Source organism: Dipodomys spectabilis, unplaced genomic scaffold (assembly GCF_019054845.1).
Source record: "Dipodomys spectabilis isolate Male_0828 unplaced genomic scaffold, ASM1905484v1 ptg000069l, whole genome shotgun sequence".
Taxonomy (NCBI): domain Eukaryota; kingdom Metazoa; phylum Chordata; class Mammalia; order Rodentia; family Heteromyidae; genus Dipodomys; species Dipodomys spectabilis.
The window spans coordinates 16544240-16568412 of NW_024870746.1; the positions used below are offsets into that span (position 1 = coordinate 16544240).

The 24173-nt window shown below is 36.2% G+C and overlaps 1 protein-coding gene across 1 annotated transcript in view; it reads left to right on the plus strand.

The window, feature by feature from the left end:
• Ush2a (usherin) overlaps window positions 1-24173 on the plus strand; it is a 635341-nt gene that overhangs the window by 163962 nt on the left and 447206 nt on the right. The window contains exon 20 of the mRNA XM_042681986.1: window positions 12369-12599. Within this exon, the coding sequence (XP_042537920.1) occupies window positions 12369-12599 (231 nt within the window). The remainder of the gene's footprint in view (window positions 1-12368; window positions 12600-24173) is intronic.

Below are 24173 nucleotides of genomic sequence, written 5' to 3' on the forward strand. Positions count from 1 at the left end.
AATAAAATTGGAAAGACTGATCATTTAATAGACATATAGTAGGTTTTTTTTTTTTTTAACACATTTGGGTTTAGACAATGATAGCCAAACAGTCTCAGAAGCTGCAAAGTTAGAGCTTAAAATAGGGTTAGGTTTGTGATTCTATCCATATAGATGGAAAAGTGTGGATGAGAATGAACTAGTGAGGACAGAGAGATTTTACAAACTGAAGCTGAAAGAAGATAGCTCAGCAAAGATTTGTATTTAGGGGGAAAGAAGAAGTAGAGAAAATGGAGGAATTTCCAGGAATACTACAGGAAAAGCCCATGGAGAAGAGAGAAGACAGGATATCCATTCTGTCATAAACCATGGGAGCAAGCAAGGCTAGCATTAATAAACGTGAGATGGGGTCTCTGAAGACCCTCTGGGGAGTGCTGTAATTAGGACAGCCAGAGTAGGAGCAGAAATAATGTAGAAAATGGAGCAGTAGCAGGAGATGCAGTAGAATATTTTTAAACATATGGTTCGTTGATTCATTGCCAAAATTTTCCATGTGCCGAATTTCCATTAAAAAGTTTGCACTAGCTTCTGTTCCCTGTAGAACTTTCTTTGCTGGAATGGAATTTGTTCAAAGGTTTTAGGGAAAAAATAACATTCTTTCCCTTAATTCCTTAATATACTCTGTCAGTTATTTCAATTTTCATCTGCCAAGTAGAAAATAAAATCATCGGCATGACAGTAATAGAGGAAATATTTTATTATAAAATCTACCATTTTTGATTATTCTCAGATCCATAAAAAGTGACTTATTTTTACATGATTATAAGGAAAAGCCCAAATGTTTTCAGCAGATGAATAAATTTTATTATCTAAAATTTCCCAAGATTTAATATCTAAATTAAACTCATGGACATTAAGTCATAGAAATATATACAGTGTAAAGATCAATACTTACAAGTAGTTAAGTTGGTTTTAAGAAAGGGCTAAAATTTGAGTTGCTTCCTTATGATCTTTCCTGCTCTGTTAATGTATAGTAACAATACTTCAATGTGGAGGAAATGTATTACTACAGTAAATAATAGATACATGGGAAATGCAATTCTGAAGTATAATACAGTGATAGGATCTCATTAGCAGAGATGAAAGATGATGTCCAATAACCATTCAAAAATTTTGAAAAAAGAAGTATCAAACATCTGAAGTGACATTTTGCTTTTTCAAAGCATAGAGTCAATGGGAAAGATGTTTTCTCTTTCGATCTTAGTTGCAAAAATCAATAGGTACAGATAAGGTTTTGTCTGAGTGGGGCTTATTATTGCCTCTTTTTTCCTCGGAAGTGATTTTCTCCCAAATAACGATTATAATGGGTGCATTTCATACTGAATATTCCAATGTTGCTCTGTTGGGTTTTGATGCTTGTGACAGTCTGAGGACTGGTTATCCTATGCATCTACTTGTCTTTCCATTGCAAAATCTTTTGTAATGTTATTGGTGGCTTGGAGTTTGTTTTGAGGTTTGTAGGAATATTGAGTTGATGAACTCTTTAAAGAGTCTTTATTATTATTTTAATTTTTAGATTACATTTATTTATTTGTTTTTTGGTGATGGTGGCTTGAACAGGACCTGGGTGCTGGAGCTCTTCCACTCAAGGCTAGTGCTCTATCACTTCAAATCACAGCATCACTTCCAGTTTTCTAGTAGATAATTAGAGATGAATCTCTCAGACTTTCTTGCTCAGACTGGCTTTGAACTACACTCCTCATATCTCAGCCTCCTCAGTAGCTAGGATTACAGACAGAGCCACAGAAACCTAGAACGATTATTCCCCACATCCTTCCTTTTTAAAAGTTTAATTTTATGATAAAGGTGGTATATAGAGGGCTTAAGTTTGCATGAGACAGGTAATGAGTATATTTCCTTTTGAACAGTGTCATCCTCTCCCTCATACTCTCCCAATTTTTCTCTCCCCCAACAAGGTGTATAGTTCATTTCCAGCATAGTGTCTAGTGGGTTTCTATGCTGAATCGGGTCTCCCTTTGTTCCTCTGTTTCTGTTTCCCCTTCCCCTCCCCAGATCAGATAAACTTATACATAGGACAAAGATTACAGAAATAAAAAACAGTGAGACAAAGGAGGAGGTAACAATGCTCGATAGGAAATGTACTCATTACCCTACTCATATAACTGTAACCCTTCTATACAGTATATTTACATTAAAAATATATTAAAAATGGAAGAAGGGAATAAACCAAAGAAAAAAGGAAAGGAGGAGAAAAAGGAAGACAAAGAGGAAGAGGAATAAAGAACTGTAAATAGTATAAGAAATCTGCTTCCATTTCTTGAAGTTCATTTCCATAAGTTTCCTTTTATATGGTCATATGCACATTGCTATTGAGCCCTTGTGTTCCCTGCAAAGATGACCCTTTTAATTTGAGAAAGTTGTTCTTTTTCATGACTCACAAACTGAATCCAGTTTAAATTTTTTAAAGAAAATTCTTGACCATTCCTGAATGGTCAATTCACTATTTCTTTTGCCTGTCATAAATGGACCTCCATATTACAAGTGCTGAAGTTTCCCAGCTATCATTCAGCAAATCAAGAGTCTTGCATTAGGTTTTCTCTCTGAGTCTAAAGTGAAATGTAGAGTCAGTTGGCTCCTGGGTTGCAAACACACATTGTTTCGCATGCAGGTACATAAGTCTTTTCGTTGTGAATTGGACCCAGAGTGATTAAACAAGCACTCTTAATATGTTAATTTATAATTTTAATTACAACAATCTTGTATATAAAGTCATTAGTGAATACTAATACAAATATTTTTCTGCCTTTTTATTCATAATGCATAAACCAATCATCCAGTTACTTCTTGGAGGTTGCCTGTTTTTGTTTCATAAAATACAACCTTTGTTCTTAGTTATGAGTGCATTTTCTTCTTTCCTGTCTTGAATAATCCCTTATTAAGCTAGTCACTTTCTGCTCCATGCTAAAAAGGGAAAATTATCATGCAAATGTGGCATGCCATATTAAAAAAGCACATTACCAAACACTTTCTCATTGCTGTCCTTCAATTAGTTTCCCTTCTTTGAATTTAATTCCATTTGTTGTTAAACTACTGACTTGATGTATGGATTCATGAATCCGAGGCTGATGCCAAGAAAGAGAAGAATTAAAAAAAAAATCAAAGCTTCTTGGACGAGCCACAGAGGCGGGCTGAAATGAATTTGCTTCACCTTTTGACAAGAACACTTGAATAGCACTGGAATCCTCTGATGATTCAACTTGGCTAATTATCCAATTATTTATTCCAAGAATAAAGGGAGCGTTTTACAATTAGAGAAGTGTAAAGCAGCCTGAGAAATTCAGCAATGACAGATGACTCAAGTAACTTCCAAGATAAACAGTATCTGTGAAAAAAAAAAACACAAAACCTTGTCTCGGCAAGTGTTTGCAGGCTGTAGTTTTATGTCTTAGCAGCCATGAAATCCCCAGTACACTGAAGGTTTGTTTTTTGTTTGTTTGTTTGTTTGTGTATTTTTGCTCTTCCAATAGAGATTATTTTATACTTGTAACTACCATGTCAAATTTCCATGACTCTTCAGCAGTGTTGAAGTTGTATTTCCCTTGATTAAAAGCTTTTGGTTCAAAGCAATACTTTTTAATTGCCTAATGATATAAGTCAGTTCTTAGGAAAGAACCGCACATTTAGGAGTTCATTTGCAATATAACTGAAAAATTCATTGCATGGCAGTAAAACAATTTACTGTTAATTACAAGGAGAAGAATTTGCTGTAGCATGCCCACAGATTGCCATGAATCATGCAGCACTCCTAGAGATTTATAACAGATGTGTAAGTGGGATGAATTAGCAGGGTTTAATAACAGAGACACAAATCATGTAGACTTCAAGGAGCTTTAATTGATATACTAGAATGTGACGGGCATGAATCACTCAGCCATTCAACAGCACTGTAACATATGGTCAGCTCAATATGCTGCATCTTAAATCGGTTGGTGAGTCGTTGGTTGGCCCATATGGTGGAAGCAATATATTTTTCATGATTAAAAAAAATACATCCTGTTTTTAAAGAAATATGATTGTAAAGCATGTTTCTTATTGAACAGTCACCTGAATGCCAAACTGGTGGTGTTATTTAAATTATATTTTTTAAGCCTGGCAGCTCGTCCCAATGAATAGAGGTTACTCCTTGTAATGTGAGATAGAGAGACATCTTATGAGAGCCAAGCAGGTGCGGATTGGCACGCTTGCTTCCCAGCAAGCCGAGGGAAAACACTGTGGATGGTAGCTGGGGTTGTCAGAGAAACCTTTTGAGATGAAGCAAAAGAAACATCTTTTAAAAAAATGATATCACTTGTAAAGAAACTTAGGAAAGCCCACCTTGCAAAAGAGCATAAGATGAATTTAATGGGTATCATTGCTTAGTATGGGAAGAGAAGGGGCTGTAATAAAACTATGGCCCCCTAATATATGTGGCATTTATGCTGTCTTTCTTTTTACTTTATTTATTTATTTTGGTGTGTGTGAGGGTGTGTGTGTGCGTGCGCATGTGCGTGTTTTTGCATGTATGCCAGTAATGTGATTTGAACTCAGGTCTTCATGATCTTGCTTAGCTTTTTCTCTGAAGGCTGGTATTCTACTGCTTGAGCCACATGTCTACTTCTGGGCTTTATGTTATGAATTGGAGATAAGAGTCTCACAGACTTCTCTGCCCATGCTGGTTTTGAACTCTGATCCTCAGTAGTTAAATAACAATTGTGTACCTCCAGTGTCCAGCTATACTGGCTTCTTAATTCAATATTTGGTCTTTTGGAAGCAATGAAAGAAAACCCACTAAAGCACTGGCAGGTCATCCTTTGGATAAGACCACAATTCTGTGTCCTTCCTGCAGAGTTATTTCTGTGGGTGGAAGCAGGTATCCTGCTTGAAGACCATCACTGGTAGTGTGCAAATCTGTTTTTATTGGAACTGAGATCTGGCAGCTTTCAGAAAAGCTTTTGCAGCATTAGTAAATTTGACAGACTTGAAAAAGGAATATTGCAGCCTCCGAACTGTGCTGCCAGGATTTAATGTCAACAATTAAAATTTATTTTGATCCTTACCTAGTGTTTATTACTGTTTGTATACACAACAGACCTTACTAATACAGAGCTGCACTATTAGATGGAATTACCATCTGTTCAGAGTGAAATGCTGGCATCTGTCTTAGATGCTAAAACTAAAATGATATTATTTCTAACAAAACAAAATTAACTGCTTTTTACTCATCACCTTCTACTCGAAGTGTGTGAATGCATCCAAGGTAAAGGCTTTATTTATTTACACATATTTTTGTGCATTTAAATACATAATGACCTCAATTGCCAGGTCTTCTTAATCTAAAAGCAGACTTTCTCAAGTTTTCTATTGGTTTTCTTAGCTATAGCAACAATACTCTTAGCCTTTCTGAAAGTTCACTCTTAGCTTTATAATGAAGTTGCTGTATATCCTATAACAACCATTAAAATGCCACAATTAAAATACATAAAAAGTAAAACATGACTGAATCAGACAGGCTGTAGTCGCATTTTGACATATGAGACCCTCCCTCCCCAAAAAATCTTGCAAACTAAGAAGTTAAATAGACAAAAATTCATCTGAACAAAGTTGCTGTAAGTCCCACAGTGACACCTTTAGGAAAATATAAACTGTATCATCTCTGATAGGTTATTTAACTTTTCTTCCTACACAGACGCATTTAAAAGATGTATAGTTAACTCATTTCCCTTTTCTTTTGGGAAAAGCCTAAGCATCCTTTTTGTTTTAAGTCCTTAGCTTTTTTTTCCTTTTCTTACCATTAGAAATTTTGAAGGAGCAAGGACACTGGTTCTTCCTGATGTTAGATCACTGAGATGTTACTTTCTGAGAATCGTAGCCTTCAATTCCATATATCACAAAATAATAAATCGTGTCACACCAGCCTTTAAAGCATGTACATAGTGCATTAACTGTAACTGTAGTACATTTATTTGTGCTGGAGGAGACTTGAAAATGATTAAAAAATCAATACTTTGCTGTCAGAGAAGCAAGTGTTACGATGCATTTAAGTAGTTAATTGCAAAAGGCTCATAAAAGCTTCAAGTTTGGGTAGCAGAATGCCATAATTACAATCCAAGCTCCTACCTTTCATTAAAGGGGTGGGCTTTAGGGAACAGCAGTCACTGTCATCTCTGCAAACATTTTGGGCAATCTCGAAATCATGGATCCTTTGTCCTAGTTACCTCTCTCTACGATGCTAGTTGTATATGAAATTTTCAGTGATCACCAGAATGATGGCGAGTTGAAGCCTGGCTCACTCACCAAGTCCACTTAAGTTCTCTAAAAGCAGTGCTAGTCTTTCTTGATGACTCGGAACATTTAGGTGAAGCTGCTAAGAAGTGAAGGAAAAAAGTTACAAGGGCTCTTCATGGTCTTCTCAAAGGTTCAGGGGATCCCTTTGAGAAGTGTTTCATGAACTATTCAGTTGGAGGATTTTGCAACTAGAGACATCCTAGACATAATCCCATCTCTTACTCTCACAAATGAGGGAGACTGAAACAGAGAGATCAAATACTGGATTAGCCAGTGTGTCATGATATGGGTCCTCAAGAGCTAGTTTAGAACCTAAATATTATCCTTCTGCTGGTTTGTGCTACTGTGTGTGTTCTTCTCTAGAATGTGACCAGTAAACAAGGAAGGAACTGACAATATATATTTCACTGTCTTCTCTCACATCTGGAAATGAATGGTCAACAAAGTAGCATCAGGTGACCTCTTTAAGTTGTGGGAAGAAGCCTTCCCTTTCCTGAGCACTGATCAGTGAGCAGTGGTGACGCAGTGGCTACTGAGACATCATATTTTTGTCCCTAGGATGCCTCAGCAAACTGGCCCCACCATCTTATGAAAGTCTCTTGACTTACAGTGTTTGGCAAATTGCACTCTCTGCCACAAATTCTCATCTTGGAGAAAAATTCGAAATTATTTTCTATTGAGAAAGTACCTAGAAATGTCAGTCTCATGTTACTCTGTTCCACGAGTGGGCATTTTCTCTGTAATAGAAAGTAGATGATATTTTACAATAAGAAATGATGCAGCCATGTAATCTTCATAGACAACACATTCTTCCTTAGAAACAAATGATTACAAAGACATGAGTGCCAGTAATAACTTCACAGTTCTCCTGCTATGATGCTCAAAACTTCACAGGACATAAATTGTGCAAGAATAAATTTATTCATTATGATACGCTATTAATCAGATTATAAAGTAATAATGCTGCATGAAGAATGTAGATTAGCACAGTATTTTATAAAAGGATCCCTATGAATACAAGAGACTAGAGATTCGATTACAGGGCTATTGAGAAAATACAAGAACATTGCAATTTTGTTCCAAATAAAAACAAACATTCTGTTTTATTCTTTGACACGATAGCTGTTAAAAATGCACTTCATGCTTTATATTTAAGAGGGTTGTCTAAGCAAACAAAGGCAGGTCTTGAATACAGATGAATTTTCTTCTTCTGTGATATGTAATTTGAAAGATGTGTTGTTATCTAGTAGCAATAGTGCCTTACATATTTGTATTCAAATTTGTTTTATAAACTCGAGAGTAATTATGTGTTTGTGTGGTATGAGCAGTTATTGTTAAAGCTTTGCACTGAAATTTTAGACTCATGATATACATAGTAAAAGAGAGACAGATATAGATTTTAAGAGATTCATCTAAAATCTGGACAGAATTGGAAATTAAGCAGTCGAATATCATCTCCAAAAGTAAACATGACCCTCACCATTATTCTATGTGATCTCTTAATCTATTCTTTTGTAATTAAGTGATGTTTAAAACATTTATTGTATCTATAATCACTTCAACAATCTGGCAAATAATCCTTGATTATCCCAGTCCCTCAGTGCCTTGCTCCCTCGGTGTTTCTGTCTCTGTCTGTCTCTGTTTCTGTCTCTGTCTCTGTCTCTGTCTCTGTCTCTGTGTGTTTGTATGGGGAGGGCACAGTCTACTTTAATTGATCTATAGCTTCAACTTAATGCTTCCTTCTAGTCTCAGAGGAACTTAGCAAAGGATAACATCATAGAGCACTCCTCCTTTCAAGCAAACTTGGTTGACTCCTCTGTGTGACACTATACACCAGCTGGAGGGGTTCTTTTTCTATTTCTTTTCTTTTTTTTTCTGTGGAAGGGTAAAATGTACACCATGGTTCAACTCATTCTCTGTAGGAGACTTCTTGAAAACAGTCTAATTTCTTGGTGGCATAATTCCTTGTGAACTGAAAGACTATTCCACAACTTGTTAAAGGTCTGAACAGTCAATGTTCATTTTTGCGCATGCTGAACAAAAGAGTGCCCTAATTAATTGTAATCTGTTTGCCAAATTTGAACAAAGATGTGCTCTTACTTTTAGTTGGTATTCTATCTTTCCTTGTTGATTTCTTGTTTTACTCTGAACTTATAATTTTAATTAAGAAGAGATTGTAGATTGTGCTATCCTGGCAGAAAGGATTCTGAAATTGATAGTTGTACTGCCTGCATCCAGTAGGGCAGTTAGAATACAAGAGTAGCAAATATTAATTGAGGAAGTAAGTGCTTTTTTTAAAAAAAAGTTTTGTTCCTTTTTAAAAAAATTTACTTTTATTTTTTTGTAAAGGTGATATACAGAGTGGTTACAGTTACATAAGTAAGGTAATGAGTACATTTCTTATTGAATGTTGTTACCCCCCCCCCCTCATTTTTCTCCCACAGGGTGAACTAATCCAACAAAAATGCTAAGTTGGAGCCAGGCACTGATGGCTCACGTCTGTAATAGTACTCAGAAGGCTGAGACCCGAGGATCACAGTTCTAGGCCAGCCTGGGCAGGAAAGTTCCTGAGACTCTTATCTCCAATTAACCACCAGAAAACTAGAAGTTGCGCTGTGGCTCAAGTGGTAGAGTGCTAGCCTTGAGCTTAAGCGCTGAGGGACAGCACCCTGCCCAAAGTTCAAGCCCCACGACAGAAAAAAAAAATGCTAGGTTGGAGATAACTCTATGACTTAGTCGGGGAGGGGGTTACGGACAAGGAGTTGGGGAAAAGGGAAACTGAGGATGCTTTTTAAGTAGTGAAATTCTCTTGTTTATAAGACATATATGAATTTTAGTCATGCTTCTTCTAAACTTTTGGTTAAAATGGAATGAATCTAGGACATTTGTAGCATCAGTGAAAATTTTATTAGTTAGTTCGGAGCTTCCCATACAAAAAAACATCAGGCCCCTTCATCCCAGAACTCTAGAGAATCTTAAGTCAGAAATGAAAAAAGCACAAAAATAATAGGACAGTTCAAAATACTATGTTTGTATTTCTGAAAGCAAAAGAAAGAAAGAAAGAGGGGCTGGGAAAGTGGCTCCGTGGTAGAGTGTTTACCTTGCATGCATGAGGCCCTGGGTTGGATTCCTCAGCACCACATAAGCAGAAAAAGCCGGAAGTGGTGCTGTGGCTCAAGTGGTAGAGCGCTAGCCTTGTGCTGAAGAGCTGAGGGACAGCGCCAGGCCCAGAGTTCAGGTGCCATGACCAACAAAAAAAAAAAAGAGAAAAAGAAAGAAAGAGAAATTGGGAGATTAAAAAGTCAGCATGTAATTGGTCCTGCATTTATATTTCTGAGCTCAAGACTTAAAAAAAAAAAAAAAGACAGCACTTTACCCTTCCCAAGTTCATCATGAATGACCTGCTAAAATTTTAATATAATGTTGGATTTCAAACACTGAAAACAAACTTACTGAAAGAAGTTTCTGGATAACTTATTCTTTTATTTGGGTTTAAATTAGTTTGAAATAGGATCATAGATTTTAGAATGAGATCTTTGAGAACTTACCAATTAGTTGATTCTTGGCAGGAAACAGCAAGAGAAATCATGCAAATAATTTTGAAATATATATATATATATAAATACATATATATAGTGGGTTTTAGTGATATAAGATGATCAGAATTGTAATTTTCTTTTTAAGCTGCTGAACTTTCTGCTCAGTGCTTTTATTCTCTACTTAAAGTTAAAATAGAATCACAGAGAATTGTTTCCTAATTGTTTCTCTTTAGAAAGCCAGAACCTAAAAGGTAACAAAATTTTTTCTCAGTTCTTTTAATGAGAATTTTCTTTCACGGTTTAAGGGTTTCAAATTATTTCATTTACATCATTGAGATTTATGTTTATTGAAATAGATCATGACTTTGCATAAGGCTATGGTAACACAAACACAGCTAAAAATCCACACACAGCCTTGGGGTGGGTATCTTTAGTAATACTGTAGTGATTATGACATCAGTCCCTTTTTGTGCAGACATGGGCCCTTAGAGCTCCAAGCTTGTGACCACCACGGACACTTCAGGACCAGTGACTCTCTTGGTTACTTCAGGGCCCTAAGAGCTGTCCAGAATATATATGTCTAGCTTGGTGTTTATTAACTGATCTATTTTAGATGCTCTGTCTAACCTCCAGAATGAGATATACTTCTTCATTCTCAATTTAAATCAAGCCTAGGACATCAGAAAGATGATTTTCTTGCCACCAAAGTGTAGAGATGGCAAATAACTCTATAATAAGATATTTCTTCACATCATAAGTCACATGGGAGGTGCAAACTAAAACAAGACGCCACTAGACATCTTAAATAGGGATTACTGCTGGGTATCAGTGGCTCAGGCCTGTGATCCTAGCTAGGTACTCAGGAAGCTGAGATCTGAGGATTGCTGTTCAAAGCCAGGCCAAGAAGGAAAGTCCATGAGACTCTTATCTCCAATAAATCACTCAGAAAACCAGAAGTGGCACTGTGGCTCAAAGGGTAGAGTGCTAGACCTGAGCTCAAGAGCTGAGGGACAGTACCCAGGCTCAGAGTTCAAGACCTACGACCAGCAACAACACCAAAAAAACATTGGCATAACTGACACCAAATGCTGATGAGGATATGGAGATAGAGGAACCCTCATTCATTTCTGGTGGGAATGTGATATGATTAAGGCACTGTGGAAGACAGCTGGGCAGTTTTACACACAACTTAACCTGCTCTTATATGATCCACTAATTATGATCTTTGATGCTTCTACAAGATGCTGAAATGTTATATCTACAGAAAAATTTGCATACACACTTTTTATGGTAGTTGTATTAGTAATTGTCAAATGATGGAGTTGACCAAGACATTCTTCAGCAGGCTAATGGATGAATTATTCATAACAAATAATGGAATATTACTTAGTCCTTAAAAGAAGTGGAATAACCTAAAATGTATATTACTCAGTGAAAGAAACCAACCTGAAAAAGATGCACATGATGGAATACCAACTATTTGAACAAAGGCAAAACTCTGTGGGTATAATAAAATGATGTGTGATTTCCAGGGACTCAGCATAGGGATTAAGTAGCTGGTATAGTGAACATATTCTGTATTACATTCAAATACTAGATATATGTAATTATATATATGCTAGATATATGTAATTATATAGTTATCCAAACCCATAGAACATGATGCAATATATTATATAATTATATATAATGTGGTAACATTAATATGAATGTATAGATCATTAAATTTCATTAGTAAATGTAAATAAATTATTAAAATAATTGTTCATTAGTTGGCATGAATTAATAACTTAGCCCTGCCTAGTTCTTCTCAGGCCCTTCTACTTTCTCTTTGTTTCCTCAATTAACCCAGCTCAATCATTTCTGTTACCTGTTCAAACTCTATGATTTATAGCACCAAATTGACACATCATGTTAATACAACAGGATCTGTCTTTTGTCACCATGATAGTCATGGGCTTCTGTTTTTCTAGGGGATTTTTGTAGCTTTGGAGAGAAGGGGTGCTTCCACTCAGGCCAGGGAAAGTCTCCAAAGGAAACAAAACATAAGCCTTTAGAGACCAGTGGGTGCAGAACCTGGACATTAGGACACCTCCTAGCTTTGTAGGACTCAGTGTACATCAGGAGTGACAACCACCAGGTATAGTATCTTTCATCAGTCAGAAAAATATTGAGAAGTTCTTTCTAAAAAAACAAAAACAAAAACAAAAACACAAAAAACCTGTCATCTAAACTTGAAAGTTCCATGATAAGCATTTATTAACATTATTTTAAATTCTGTTTGGTCCACAATACAGAGATACGCTCTGTATAGTGGTTTTCATTCTTAGTTACTTTTGAGGTCCACTGTATATTGTATCTTCAGTTCTTAGTCCCCTGTAAATTCTTGTGACCACAACTTACTTGATTTGAGTGCCCAGATGTGTGTGTGTAGGTATGAACGAATAAGATGTCCTGAGCTAGAAGACAGATTCCTAAATGTAACACGTGTTTTTTAATGTTTAGCACCGGCACAGCTGAGGCCACCTGTGGTAAAAGGAATCAACAGCACCACGATACATCTCAGGTGGCTCCCACCGGAAGAGGTGAATGGGCCCCCTCCTCTCTACCAGCTGGAAAGAAGAGAGTCGGCTCTGCCAGCTCCGATGGCTGCCATGACCAAAGGAATCCGCTTCATGGGAAATGGGTATTGTAAATTCCCCAGCACCACTCACCCTCTCGGAACAGACTTTACTGGTAAGCAAGTATATTTGATACGGCTTCATTTATCAGAGACTAAGCTCCAATGTGATGTCAGTTATTTTGCTATTACATTACAGTGAATGTTTCCTGTATCTATTTGTAGAAATGTTCTTTTATAACTAGACCCTGATTGTGTCCACATAGCCATCCATCCCTTACATATTCTGGTGGAGACTGGGTCCGGGAGAAGTGATGCCAGTGGAGGAAAGAAAGGAAAAGAAGGAAGTGGAAAGACAGCCATAATGGAGCCAAGCATGTACTCAGGAAGGCTCTCAAATGCCACTTACTAAAATGTGTTTCTCAGAATATTACTCAAGGAGTATAGTGGATGAATGGACTTGAGAAACAGATCAACTTATCTGGGCTTCTCAATGGATACCAGGTCATTGAAGCAGGCAAAACAAATAACAAAGATATCCCACTCTATTTTGGTTAAAGTTTCCTAACAAGTCGTTGAGATATTTTCTGCCTTTCTTTTCCTTGAGAAACATTATTAATATTTTGGGTCTTGTGGAAAGTCATCTAAGGAAATCTAATGTCAGAGAACATACACTTCTCTGGGCCAGGATTATGTTGAAGCAAATGAGGATTTTGTTTCAGGCAAGAAATACAAAGGCACTAAAAAACTCATTGTTACTATCAGTAATGCAAACCCCTCTAACCCTTAAATCCACACAAAACTTTATAGGTAGGTTTGGGCCCTATACCTGTATCACTTACCTTTTTACTTACTCTGTTCTCACCCTTGATAGTATTAGTAGTCTGAATGCCTATGGTATCTATTTCTTACTATTCCTAGTAGTTCCATTCCAGTGTATTATATAAAACAGTGATGACTCATTCATACTACACATTTCCAATTTTTAGAAAAATGCAGGAGTTCAGGATGGTGGAAGATATTTGTAATCCAGTTTAGGAGTCAGAGATCAGGAGGATGAATTTGAGATCAGCCCAGACAATATTTAGCCAAGATATCATCTTAACAAACAAGCCCTATGAGAGGTGTAAGTAAGAAAATGGAGGTATAAAGTTGGCATAGATAGATAGATACATAGATAGATACATAGATGCATACATGCATATATACATACATAAATAGATGATAGAATACAAAATATAAAATATATATAATTCTATGAACTCCAGAAAGTATTTATTTAATGTATGAGAAAATCCTTTTTGTAGCAAACGGGAAGTCCTTAAAATATGGCTTATGGACAAGACAAAGGAATTTGAGCTCTAAAATAAAGTTCAACTATCTTTTAATTTTACCTAAACTAGTATATAATTTGCATTTTCAAAGTACAAATCATTATGTGCTGCTGATATATGTTTGTAATGAATCATTTTAACTGATAATATTGAGGTTGATGCATGCTTAACCCTTAGTATACAAAAATCATTACTTCATATTAGAAATTGCACCATTGAAATCCCCTAAAACTCAACTTCTCATTAATATTCTTATAATGTGAGAAAGAGCTAGCATATGGAAAGGAATGTGTTTGGCACACATGGCTCATGCCTGTAATCCTGGCTACTCAGAAGGCTAAGATTGGAGTATCAAGGTTTGAAATCAGTCTGGGTAGGAAAGTCCATGGAAACTCTTATCTTCATTTGGCCAGCAAGAATCCAAAAGTAGAGGTGGTGACTCAAGTTACAGAGTGCCAGCCTTGAGCAAGAAAGCTAAGGGATAGTGCTCAGGTCCTAAAATGCAAACCACAGTATCAGCATTAATTAATTAAAATGTACTGCTTAGAAGAAAACTTATTTTTTTTACTGAAAGTAGTAATCACCTCCTCTGTACATTCTGCTTGTGATGTGTTTCTTCCAGGAAAGAGTATTTGTTTCCATTCAACTAGGTCTAGCTGTGGCAGAAATGGCAGCTTGAATTTGCAGGCTATCCTGCACACAGATTTTTATGGGATCACCTCAAAGAGTCCACTGCTGATAAAGTAAGCCATCCTAGCTATCTCCCTTGCAGGCTGAAAGTACAAAGGCATGGGGCAGAGACTGCATCTGGGACCTTTTCCAAATTCTGCTTTTAAAAGTTAAGCCATAGATATCAGCCTCACTAAACAAGATTCTTCTGTCTATACTAGTCTCAGGCTTCACAGATAGATAGATAGATTAGATAGATAGATAGATAGATAGATAGATAGATAGATAGATAGATAGATAGATAGATAGATAGATAGATAGAATGTATATGTACATACTTGGAGTGCAATACAAGGAGATCACTCTTTTGATTGACCTGTTTCCTGGATGGAGCTTTGGTGATTCTTCGGATCTGGAAAAAGTCTCAGCATATTCAGGCCCATTATCTTCACCTTTGATTGGTAGCTTGCTGTTAATTTTAAGGCTCTGTTTGACTTTTGAAGTCCCTAGGTCTGCTTCAAGGCATTAGTTGTATTATCTGGCTTAATTGCCAGATTTGGATGAATAAATTTATTCAGTTGAGTCTTTACTAAAGTACATTTTACCTAAATGATGCACTAGATGACATGGCAAGACCAATGACTTAATAGCTTTCTTTAAATTTGTATCTTGCATGAGCGTACAACTAGCATCACAAATAGTCATGCTTGCATATTCTTTCATTCAGTCATTCTATCAGCTGTAGAATAGGTATATTCACTACTATGGTACAAGAAGATATGTGATTGCCAGACATGGCTGGCCCAATGTACCACTACTGAATTTCTTAGGTTAAATCATGAATTGAACCCTTGATTTGAAGGCCAGGCTGTTGGCCACAGGTAAAAATAACTCTTCAAGATTATTCTTGTATGTTTATTAGTTTACAAAAAACTACTCATAATTTAAGTCATACCCTCAGCCCTTTACATTTTAGGGCTACATGTTTTCTAGGGGCCAGCCTTAGACTAGGATCCTGGCTGGCCCAATGTACCACTACTGAATTTCTTAGGTTAAATCATGAATTGAACCCTTGTTTTGAAGGCCAGGCTGTTGGCCACAGGTAAAAATAACTCTTCAAGATTATTCTTGCATGTTTATTAGTTTACAAAAAACTACTCATAATTTAAGTCATACCCTCAGCCCTTTACATTTTAGGGCTACATGTTTTCTAGGGGCCAGCCTTAGACTAGGATCCTCTTATCTCTCTCTACCTTTTGCATAACTGATATTACAGAGTAGATCATTACACCCAGCTTTAAAGACTCTTCTTTGGAAGTTATAGAATGGAAAGTACATAAAAATGATGAATATCAACAGATGAGAAATCATTATCACCCAAATGTTTCTTACCCAGCACTTGTTGTATTTATTACTCAATCATCTTATAGATAACCAACAGTAAATAATGTTATTATTAATTTTTATGCATTATTTATTTATATGTGTCACCAGAGATAATAGAGATTATTTTTTCATAGCAATAAAAACCTCAGGGTTCTTAGAAGGTAAACTACGTGCAGAATACTGCATGTTTCTTCATATTGTATAATCTTTCTACATTTTTGGACAAATCTAAGGAGCAAATCCCAAAGATCTTTAATATAAGTCTACGTTAAAAGTTAATAATTTTCAGGCAAACTTTATATTGAATTATGAATTTCAAATCTCCAATGTTAGCTAAAATGATTCCTGAAATATGAATGGGAATGTCAGTTAGCATTCAAAGACATATATATGATATTATGTATATTATACATTTGTATTATTAAAAATAAGTGATAGTTCACTCTTCAATGACTGGATTGGTAAATGTGTTTGTACCATGTTCTATGCTCAAAACAGGTACAATGAAAGTTTTGTTATAAAATGTTGTCACTGCCGTCCTAAAAAGGCAATGTCATACAACTTGCTTCTCTTTGACACTTTACATAATATAAGGAAAACAATTCAACAATGTCTGTTTTAGATATGGTACAAGTATAACTTATAAATTATTATGATAAGTATTACTTTTGAGCAAAACAGTGAACCAGACAAATCCTTGTTTCTGTACCTGCTCTATTCTTTTTTGGTGCAATTATTCTTTCAAAACTGTGATTTGCAGAATGTGTTAAAGTATCAGTTGTTTTCATAATTGTATAAGCTTAATAGTTTGTATTCCCTTTTTTTCCATATTGTTAAGAATGAGAAATTTAGAAGTAGAGTCATAAGTAAGTTTGTTTTTAAAATTAAGGCTGTTTTACTAACTAAATGTAATCAGAGAAAAGCACTTAATCTTGTCTGTGGCTCCATTTCTTTTTCCTTAACATTGGTATAATAAGCCCACAGTATTAAAAAATCTAGCAAGTAGGTGATGATTGAAAGAGATGCCACACAGGTTACTTAGCACATATTGACATTAGGTAGTAGTTATTAATCATTTAAAAAATATTTGTTTAAGTACCTACTATGAGACAAGAGCTTTCTCTAAGTAAGAGTGTTCATCAATGTATGGAATCAAAATTCTCTCTGAATTAGCATACATCTGCAATTTGAGGGATTTGTTCTATTAATTCACTTTCACTTAAACTTACAACTCATTTATACTTATAACACTTGGTTAAGTGTTATGTCTGTAGTAATATTAAATATTCCATAGTAAAATGTTATACTTAATATTGTTACTGAAAATAGCTACTGGTCTTCTGAATCTCTAATACTGGTTGTTAATTGGGTGGAAGGTTATGTTATGTGAATAGAACTTTGAGCTTCTACAATCCCAGTTCTGTGAATAGAGACTAGGTAAGACATTATTTCTGAAGTATTGTTCTTCGGTTTTATCAATACGTGTAATGAAGCCACATGTTCAACTCTACTTCATGATCTTGTAATTAGACAAACATGTAAGCACCATGGAGATATGGTCCCCTGATTACATAGATTCACAGAGTACTTCCATCCTCCAAAACCAGAAAAGAAAAGAGCTTTCCCTTTCCTTGCTGCCAAATGGGCTACTATTGCATTTCTGGAGAAAAGAAGATCATACTCAATTTTTTTTTAGGAATGCAGAGTAAATCTCCTTGATTTGCACAAGTTGAATTCATGCTGTGCAATACTAGTAATTCAAATAAAAACCTGATAAAAATCCACCACTAAAATACTGCTCAGGGAGGCATTCCAAAGGTGACCCTCTATCTCCTTGTCACTTTCCCTCCTCCCCACCCCCATTAGCAAAAGCAGATTTGTGATCATTTGGAGGAAGGTTTGACTATTGTAGCATCCAGATGCCAATCACACCAGCCTTTTTAACTTCCTTTACTGGTGACCCTGCCCAGAAATCAGCAAGTGCCTTTGGGGAGATCTTTGTAGCCAGCCACTAGGGAGATGAGCACACATGTGCACCTGGATGTAATTTCCTTTTATTTGTCTTCACGAGAAATGTGATTACTGATGTTGAATATCTTGCAGATGAGAACTGTACAGTTTCCTCATAATAATGCTGTTCAAGGACACTAAATGATTGTCATTCATTTTTGTCTCAGTATTCACTTTCCTCCAAATGGCTAAATTCAAAAGCATTAGGAAGCAAAAAAAAATACGATTAATTACTGAGGTACAAAAAGGGAAATGTGCCTCCTCCCAAATCAATATTCTTTAAAGAGCATATATTTTATATCTGTTACTATTAGGTATTTGTGCTTTGTGGCTAATTTTTTTCATAATTTTCAGTGAATTGGGACATTTAAGTACTTCATTAAAAGAAAGCTGATTGTATGCAGTAATAGTAGAGAAAGAACTAGGGCAAACTTTTCCAGAAAGACTAATTAGTAAGAGCATATTAATTCTGACCTTCAACACCCTTGGTATCCCAGTATTTGTTTTCTTTGGAGTGGGAGCAAGTATTGTTGCCAGGAAGTGCTTTAAAAAAAAATAAAGAAAAAGAACAAAAACAACTAAACAAAACCCAAGTCTTACCAAGTCAGATTTAAACCCCAAGTTTTGCTTAACCTTTGATGTTAGACTAGGCCATAGTTATACAAAAAACAAACAAATATATGGATCTGTTTCATGACTTAATCGTTTCTCATGCTGGCATTAAGGAGACAGGTAATCCAATGCAAGTATAAAACCAGTGATCAAGTGAAGGAGAAATAGACAATGATGAGCGTTAAATATGTTTCTGTCATTGAAAAAGTATACCTAGTAGAGTCCATTTGCATAGACAGAAGGGGACTCAAATGCACCTCTGCTAGAATGACCAAAGTAAGACTAACCCATGATAATTAGAGATGTTGAGAGCAGATGTAATGATCATCTAGTTTTTGCTACAGTTAGTAGTTCATGTGTAGAGGTGTTCAGTAGATAGATGTAGGTAAATATTTAGGAAAGACCTGCAGATGGCATTGATGGAGAAAGAAGGCCTATCCATCCAATTCCTCAGTAAGACAGTTTTAATCTTTTTCAGCCTTTGTACTGTAATGAGATTCACTTGAAATATATTTCTATACTGTTACCCTTTGTTTGAAGTACTGAGTACAGGTATCCTTAAACTGAATTGGCATTGCCTGGTCATTGACCTCTCAGAATAGTATTTTCACTGAAGCAATTTTAGTTAGCTGAAAACACTTGGTCAATCAACTTCAGGTCCCTTATTTTTATAGTTCTTTTCTATTAAACAACACACAAAATACACATACCTGACATACAAACTACACATCTTCATGTACACCCAAATCGCACTCATGAGCAAATGCTTTCTGCCACATCCCCAGCTTTTCTCAACAATCTCTCAAAATTTTCTTGATTAAATTGTCCAGTGTTTTTCCAGCTAGCAATTTAGGGACTCCAGAATAATCCACAAGCCTTCACTGTTGATACAATGTTGATAAATCGTGGTGATGATCTACATTACATAACACAGATTAATTTTTGTTCCCTTTCCATCTTGATGCAATGGGTAGAAAGAGAAACTCTGAGAAGTAAACAGAACCAGGAGGGTTAGCAGGGGTTAGCTAGTAGAGACAAGGACTACTGAAGAGGAAGTTTATGATTTTATAAAGAGAACTATTTTGTACATATTTTCTTCTCAAAAACTTAAAATATTTAAAGACTTGAAGGCAGTTATTTTCATATTATGATAAATACAACCCTCATCAAAGAGTACTGATTAAAGTGAATTTCATTTCTAATCAAACGATTCTAGTAAAATCATTGTCAAAACACTTTATCTTTAAAACCGATTCTCGTAGTTCCAAGATTTATTTTAGGAGATCATGTACATTAGTAGTGAAGAAATTTCAGAAAATATTTTGTAGGCTGCATTGAAAACAGCGGTAGATAGATGGTAGGTAGGTAGGTAGGTAGATAGGTAGATAGATAGATAGATAGATAGATAGATAGATAGATAGATAGATAGATAGATAGATAGATAGATAGATAGATAGATAGATAGATAGACAGACAGACAGATTGATTTTGATGAAATAGCAAGTACGGTCCTCCTTCCTTTGTCTGATGACGTAGCTACTTGTATTCTGTTGACTGTGAAGAAGTTGGTTTGATTTCTCTTTGATTTGTCTTCTCAGAGGAGAAATGTTGAGAAGAGGCATTGAGGAAAAAGAGGAAGGGAAGGATCCCTCTAATCTTGTTATTCTTGGTAGTCTCAGAGGTATTGTTTCCAGAAAGGAAAAATACTTTAAAAGCAGAGAAAGACACATGGGAAATTCATAGAATGGTGTGATGGCCTACCATCCCACAGAGGCAGAAGATATAAAGGCAATGTGGGTACTTCCTCCTCCATGTCTCCTCTTTGGTTCCTTCCCATGAGCCATTTCTGCCTTTGTGACTGTGTGAGGCAGAATCCTGGGAAGTGACCTAGAGTACTACTTCCTGATTCCTTGCAACTTTCAATAATTGTCCCTCCTCTGATGCTTTTCATTACAGCTCTTGGAACTGCTTGTTTTTCTAGAGCTACTGTCCGGATCTATGCTTGGGGCGCTCCATGAAGTTTCCTTTTTCTCTATGCTATTCTTCAAAGTGATATTCTTTCGTATTTTCTTGTTTAAATGTTTTCAGTAGTTTCCCCATGAGATTCTCTGCACAAACTCTTCTCTGCTTACTTTTCAGCCTCATAGCTCCACCATGTATTACCTGGCTTACTGCCCAGCTAGTTGACCATCTTTCAATCCAACTGTTTATTCATTCTCTGTGAATTAAATGCTCCCAGATGCCCAGGTTTGTAGAGATGCTGGAGTTCATGGCTGTTATGCCTTTTTCTACTTGCAAGTCATTTGCTTTCTTCGTAACCTGATGAGTTACTAGTTATAAGTAAGGAGAGAATTTAGTAATTCCACTAAGTAGCCTCCTAGGAGCTACAACCTCCCTTCTATGCCATGTCTGGATTAGGGCCTCTCCTATACGACCACTTGAAACAAGAATTTCCTCATTTTATTTCTTACCATATTCTATTGAAATTGAAATTGGTAGTTTACTTATCCATGCCACAGAAACTGAAATTGTGACTGTCTTCTTGACAATTATAGCATGCATGTCTAAAATAACAGAGGAAAAATATCAGTGTTCAACAAGTGCTTGCTGAATACAGACCAAAGTAAGTTAGTGGTACTAAAGAAAAATCCACCAGAAAGATTGTTTCACTATGAGAATTGCGTAATAGTGAAATTAACTATGTTCTTGAATATAGTATATGTATTCAAAAGCTACCTTTTAAGAAGTATTGAGAGCTTACAGTTATACCAAGTTTATTTGGTTTCCATTGGCCTTACAGGTAGAAGAGGATATAATTAAGCTGCATAGAAGTAGAGACAAAAATTTTTTTTACTCATGATCCCTAGTTATTGGTAATGGTTATAGCTACAGTGTTAGGTCAGATCAGGGCTTGTGTTTTGTTTTTTTTTTTTTTGTTTCGTTTTGTTTTTTGCTCCAATACAAGTCTCACACTGATTTGTTAGAAACCAATTGCTATTAGATCTATTAGATACAAGATTCCCTTAGGCTTATTAAATTTTGAGGTTAATGAATATTTTGACACACTTACCTATTCATATCATTAGGCCTTATTGCAATCGGTTTAAGATGACAGTCATAATAAACATATATTGTCAATAAAAAGCACTTTTAATCTTGGAAGTGCTTTATAAACAACAATGATCAATGCAATGGATAGATTAACAGCATCATACTGATTGGATCCCATTTCAAGGGCAGCCAAGGTACTGATGCCACAGGTACCCAGCTTATACTTAAGTTTTTAACACAAAAAACAGTCCAGGCTGAGATGGTACTACTGGTCAGTTTTATCAAAAATAAAGGTAATCCTACCCAGACTTTCCTCAGTATTAGAAACTCTCCCTTGATTTATGAGGCCAGAATCACTTTGCCGGGATTCTGGCAAAGAAATATGACAAAAGGAAATATAGGCCAATAACAATTACAAAATTAGGTTAACAAATTCTAAATCCCCCCCACCCCAGGCACTGGTGACTCACACTTGTCGTCCTAGATACTCAGGAGGCTGAGGTCTGAGGATCACAGTTCTATGCCAGCCTATGGAGAAAAGAGACTCTTCGATCTCCAATTAACTAGCAAAAAGTAGGAGTGGAGCTGTGGCTCAACTGGAGAGTGCCAACCATCAGCAGCAAAAGCTTAGGGGTGAAGCACAAGTCCTAAGTTCATGTCCCAATATTTACAGACACATTAAGAGGAATTTGGTACACACTTTAATATACAATTGGCCTGTTCTTGCTCCCATCCATTTGTACCTCTTTAATGTTTTTTTCATAGCTCCTATAATTGGTGTTAATATGCTATGTTATTAAGTTTAACTGTGAGAAAAATAGTTTGCTGATAACTGATTCCTTTGGCATACTTACAAATTCAGTAGTCAGAAAAAAAATAGAGAAATATAATTAAAGATTGCAAAATCAATTTGACACTCGCTTAAAATGTACAGAGGGAGGCAGCATCTGTAGCCTGTGTCAGCTCCGTGATCTCTGCATGTACTTCAGGCAAATTACAGCTTTAATTTCCAGCACTGTTAAACCTCATTAAAAACTTCCAGAAAATATCTCATCTCAAGTATTTCCCCCTAATGTCTGATATGCTATGTGATCTCTATAACGCGGTATCTATAGGGCAATTCATTTAGGTATTAGGTATCATCTAAACTGCAGATACAAAATGAGAAGTTTTAAAATACCACTTCCTAAGAAAGGAGGCTAGCGGCATCTTTTAGATGTTTTCCAAATGATTGATTTCACCATTTGCCTTGTTCTTACTCTTGTAAGCCTTTAATACGCTGGATACCTGATTGGGTTAGGAGCATGTAGATGGAATTGAGCAAACTTGTCCCTGGCTCGTAACATGGAAAATGGTGCTATTTTTCTGCTTACAAGTTTTTTTTTTCCTTCTGCTCAAACCAACAGTTAAGACAACCTATTTCAAAAATCCTCTAATAGGACCAAGCTTTGAAAGCAATGGCTGAATTTCACTTCAGATTGGTGGATATTTCAGGCATCTTTTAAGCTACAGATCTCATTTAGGACTGCGTCTTAGCCAATTTGCCGAACTTTTGCCAAAGAAGAACACATGACCACCCACTTTGTACCTTGGCTTTACTGAATGCAGTTGGGACATTATTTGATCCATGCAAAATGGACTCTTTCTATGAGAACTTGTAATTCTCATTCCAAGCTCACTAGTCATTTTCGGTTACCTCTTGCATCTACAGGGGAAACTAATTGGAGTGAGAGGCAGAGACAAGTGAGAGGGTAGATGACAGGAGGAGAAAATGGAGAGCATAAAATAAGAGAGCAGAGGAGAGGAGCAGGGAGAGGAGAGGAGAGGCGGAGGGGTGGAAAGGAGAAGTGAAGGAGGAGACTGGGAAGGGGACAGCAAGAGGCAGAATGAAGAGGAAGAAGCGAAATAAGAAAAGACATTGTCTCTAGGTAATACTTTCCATTTTTACTTGAAATAAATTGGTCAAAATATGCAATCAGAGATTCTAACAAATTCCTCTTGCATATGAATGGACAATGGGAATAGTTTAAAGGACTTGGGATCAAGGAAAGAACTTAGGAGAGAGGAAGGCATATGGTGGTAACCAGAAAGCAACAGAAGGAATAGCCAAATACATAAGGGAAGAACTAAAAGAAACTCAAAGAAATTCTCATGAATTAGGCAACTGTTACCAAGATAGATTCTTGTTTCCTGTGTCAGTCATGAGGCTTGAACTCAGGGCCTGGCACTGTCCCTAAGTGTTTTTGCTCAAGGATAGCCCTCTACCACTTTGAGTTACAGTGCCACATCTGGTTTTCTAGTGGTTAATTAGAGATAAGAGTCCCACAGGACTTTCCTGCTTGGGCTGGCTTCAAACCTTGATCCTCCGATCTCAGCCTCCTGAGTAGGTAGAATTTCAAGCATGAGCCACTGGCATCTGGCTAGATTTTTACTATTTGTAATGGAACAGAGTTAAAATGGAACAAACAGTGCCTCAAAGTTTAGTTTCAAACTATGTTCAATTATTTTAGACAGTGAGATTGTTAAAGCTTGGATGAAGTTTCCTTTGATTAGTTTGTCTGCATATGTATCTTGTTATTAAAAAGAAAATCTGTGATCCAGGATGCATAGTCATCCTGAGATAGAGTT